This window comes from Panthera onca, chromosome D1 (genome assembly GCF_046562875.1).
Source record: "Panthera onca isolate mPanOnc1 chromosome D1, mPanOnc1 haplotype 2, whole genome shotgun sequence".
NCBI classification, from domain to species: Eukaryota; Metazoa; Chordata; class Mammalia; order Carnivora; family Felidae; genus Panthera; species Panthera onca.
Window position 1 is genome coordinate 74,945,326 of NC_138348.1, and position 3,647 is coordinate 74,948,972.

The 3,647-nt window shown below is 54.7% G+C and overlaps 1 protein-coding gene across 1 annotated transcript; it reads right to left on the reverse strand.

Moving 5' to 3' along the window:
* Positions 1-744: 744 nt before the first annotated feature.
* Positions 745-3,345, reverse strand: LOC132662336 (elongation factor 1-alpha, oocyte form-like). Its single transcript, XM_060607814.3, has 7 exons — positions 3,202-3,345; positions 2,844-3,023; positions 2,285-2,581; positions 2,007-2,157; positions 1,431-1,687; positions 1,036-1,270; positions 745-910 (listed from the first exon to the last, which is right to left on the reverse strand). The coding sequence occupies exons 1-7, from the start codon at positions 3,343-3,345 to the stop codon at positions 792-794; spliced, it is 1,383 nt and encodes a 460-aa protein (XP_060463797.1). The 3' UTR covers positions 745-791.
* Between the last annotated feature and the right edge of the window lie 302 nt (positions 3,346-3,647).

Sequence of the window (3,647 nt, forward strand, 5' to 3'; positions counted from 1 at the left end):
ACCACAGAACTATATCCCTTCACTCCTTGCCCTCTAGGCATATTAATATTGACCTGACCCAGACTAATGTGTTGGGCAGCAGCTTGAGCCCAAGCTTCCAAGGGAGTGGCTTGGGGGTTTCCACCCCATTCTTGGCCGAGTGATCTTGATGTTTACTCTTCTATCTGGATTCTGGGTAATAAAGCCACTAGTACCAGGAACCACACAGCAGTGCTGGACTGACCCACTGGCACTGAGATCCTGTCCTATGCCATTGTAAGTGTACTTTTCACATCCCAGAACAATTCAACTTCCCCACAGGGAGAACAGGTCAGAAGCAATTAAGTTTGAGGGAAATGAGAAAGGACAGGATGGAACCCTGCCTGAGAATGAGGGACAGGACCCTGAATCGTCTTCACAACCCAGGGCGTAAGTGCTTTGAAGCCAGTGGGCACTATCTTTTTTTACTGTTTGAGAGAGAGAGAGAGAACAAGTTGGGGAGGGGCAGAGAGGGAGAGAGGATCCCAAGCAGCTGAGAATCCGCGCTTGTCAGTGAGCCCAACACGGGGCTCCGATCTCATGAACTGTGAGCTGAAACAGTCAAACGCTTAACCGACTGAGCCTCTCAGGTGTCCTGGAAGTCAATGGGCTTTAAACTATAGTTCATTCGTGTACCTAGAGCTTCCTTGTTTACCTCCTCAGAAGAAACCAGGAACCAGGACAGCTACTTCAGTTTTATTAATCTCATTCGGTAAATACATAGAATTTTCAGTAGCTTTGATAGTGGAAGATTGCTGAGGAAACCGCATGCCTCACTTCTTGCTGGCCTTTGCTGCTGACTTGGTGACCTTGCCAGCAGATGACTTCTTATCCACAGCCTTAATAACTCCCACAGCCACTGTTTGTCTCATGTCCCGCACGGCAAAACGGCCTGGAAGAGGGATGAAGAATGAGGTTTCTGGAAAGTGATATGTAAGGAAATGCTCTTTAGTCTGTACCCTGCCCACAGGAGATAAAAGCTTTCTTCCTAAGACTCCGTAGCAATCCCTGGCTCACCTAGAGGTGGGTACTCCGAGAAGGTCTCCACGCACATAGCCTTGCTGGGGACCATCTGAACAATGGCTGCGTCACCCGACTTCAGGGCCTTGGGGTTGTCCTCGAGCTTCTTGCCTGAGCGCCGGTCAATCTTTTCCTTCAGTTCAGCAAACTTGCAGGAGACGTGAACTGTATGGCAGTCCAGCACTGGGGTATAGCCAGCATGGATCTGCCCGGGGTGATTCAAGATAATCACCTGGCACGAGAGCAGGACAGAATTTGTAAGAAACATGGCACGTGATCTGGGGCCACATCTTCATGAACCTGGGGCCTAAGAAACCAGAGCTGATCCTAAGGTAAGAAGTATTCCCACCAATGCCAGTGCTCTTAAGGTTCTTGGCGTCCTGGGCACTCACCTGTGCCACAAAGCTGGCAGCCTCCATGGGGGGGTCATTTTTGCTGTCTCCAGCCACATACCCACGGCGTATGTCCTTTACGGACACATTCTTCACGTTGAAGCCCACGTTGTCACCAGGCAGGGCCTCAGACAGGGCCTCATGATGCATCTCCACAGACTTGACCTCTGTGGTGAGGTTTGTGGGGGCAAAGGTGACCACCATCCCAGGTTTCAGGAAGCCAGTCTCTACACGGCCCACAGGCACAGTGCCAATGCCTATCCAAGGGAAGGGAAATCAGAGCTGTCCCACACACCTCTCCCTGCCTTGAACAGGCTTCTTGGGGGGTCCCTTGGTTCTGTATTCGAGGACAAAGGGCCACCTGTGGAACTAGAATGACACACTGCATGGATCATGAGCTATTTAAACTACCTATCGCATTAGCTGGAAAGGCTGGGTGCCTTTGCACGTTGTCCTAGCTCAGAAGTTGTGGATTAAGTCAGGATTTGAACCCTGGCAGTCAGACACCAGAGCTCATTCCTAACTTCCGAATTGCAGAGTGAAAGGTCTCCTCTCCGCCCCACCCAGCCCCTTCACCTCCAATCTTGTACACATCCTGCAGAGGGAGCCTCAGGGGCTTGTTGACTGGGCGAGTGGGTGGGAGGATGGCATCCAGAGCTTCCAGCAGAGTCACCCCGGTGGCATTTCCCTCCTTCCGTTCCACCTTCCAGCCCTTGAACCAGGGCATCTGCCGAGAGGTAGAGCGCACGTGAGTCTGGGGCACAGGTCCCGGAGCGCCCCCTCCAGGACCGACTGCACCTTGCTCCGCCCCCCACCTCCCCCCCCCCCCCCCCCCCGCAAAACCCCGCACTCACGTTGCCGCTGGGCTCCAGCATGTTGTCGCCGTGCCAGCCGGAGATGGGCACGAAGGCCACGGTGGCCGGGTTGTAGCCGATCTTCTTGATGTAGGCGCTCACTTCCTTGGTGATCTCCTGGAAGCGTGTGGCGCTGTAGGCGGGCTCGGTGGAGTCCATCTTGTTGACCGCCACGATGAGCTGCTTCACGCCCAGCGTGTAGGCCAGCAGCGCGTGCTCGCGGGTCTGCCCGTTCTTGGAGATGCCAGCTTCAAACTCGCCCACGCCGCCCGCCACGATGAGCACGGCGCAGTCGGCCTGCAGGCGGGACAAGGGGCTGGGGCAGGGGGCCTCAGATGGGGCCGGGAAGCCGGCTGGCGCTCGGCAGGCCCAGATCCTTTTGTAAAGCTGAGGGGCGTGCCCCCAGAAACTTACAAAAAAAGGCCCACAGGGATTCATGGACTTTCCTGCACCACCCCAGGTCCTGCCTCCCAGTGAAACTCTCATCTACTCCCACAAATGAGCTTTTAGTTCCTCCTTCCAGGAGCCCACGTAGGCGCCTGAGGGCGTACGGCTTTACCTGGGATGTGCCAGTTATCATGTTCTTGATGAAGTCCCTGTGGCCTGGGGCATCGATGATGGTGATGTAGAACTTGTTAGTCTCAAACTTCCACAGGGAGATGTCGATGGTGATGCCACGCTCTCTCTCCGCCTTCAGCTTGTCCAGCACCCAAGCATATTTGAAGGAGCCCTTGCCCATCTGGGGAAGGGGAGGGGAGGATAGTGCATTAATGGTGAGCAGAACGGTTTATTACAGCCAACTTCAGGGCACCTTAGACCACGGAGTGCACCCTGCTTTCTGCACTCTGAAACCTAGACGCCCCCCCCCCCCCACCGCGAAGGGGGACAGCCACTCCTACACACAATAGGCACCTTACCTCAGCTGCCTCTTTCTCGAACTTCTCGATGGTTCTCTTATCGATACCCCCACACTTGTAGATGAGGTGCCCGGTAGTGGTGGACTTGCCAGAGTCCACGTGGCCGATGACAACAATATTGACATGGGTCTTCTCTTTGCCCATGGTGCGGCTTCACTAGTCACTACTGGACAGACCGTGGGAGTGGGTGAGGCCAAGGTATTCCGAGCCTGCCTCCTTCCTTTATTTCCCTCCATTCTGCTTGGGTCCAACACCCCTTTCCACGTCAGTGCCTACTAGTCCAGAGTTTAAGACATGGCAGGCATAAACTGCAAAGTAAAACTAACCTACCCAGGCTCACATGCTGGGACTAGTCCCAGGGCCCTGGTGGGCACTTCCAAGAAGTCCTAGCTCATCCTTCCTCCTCAGTGAGCCTTCCCCAAATGGCCAGGGCTCAACCAACCCCT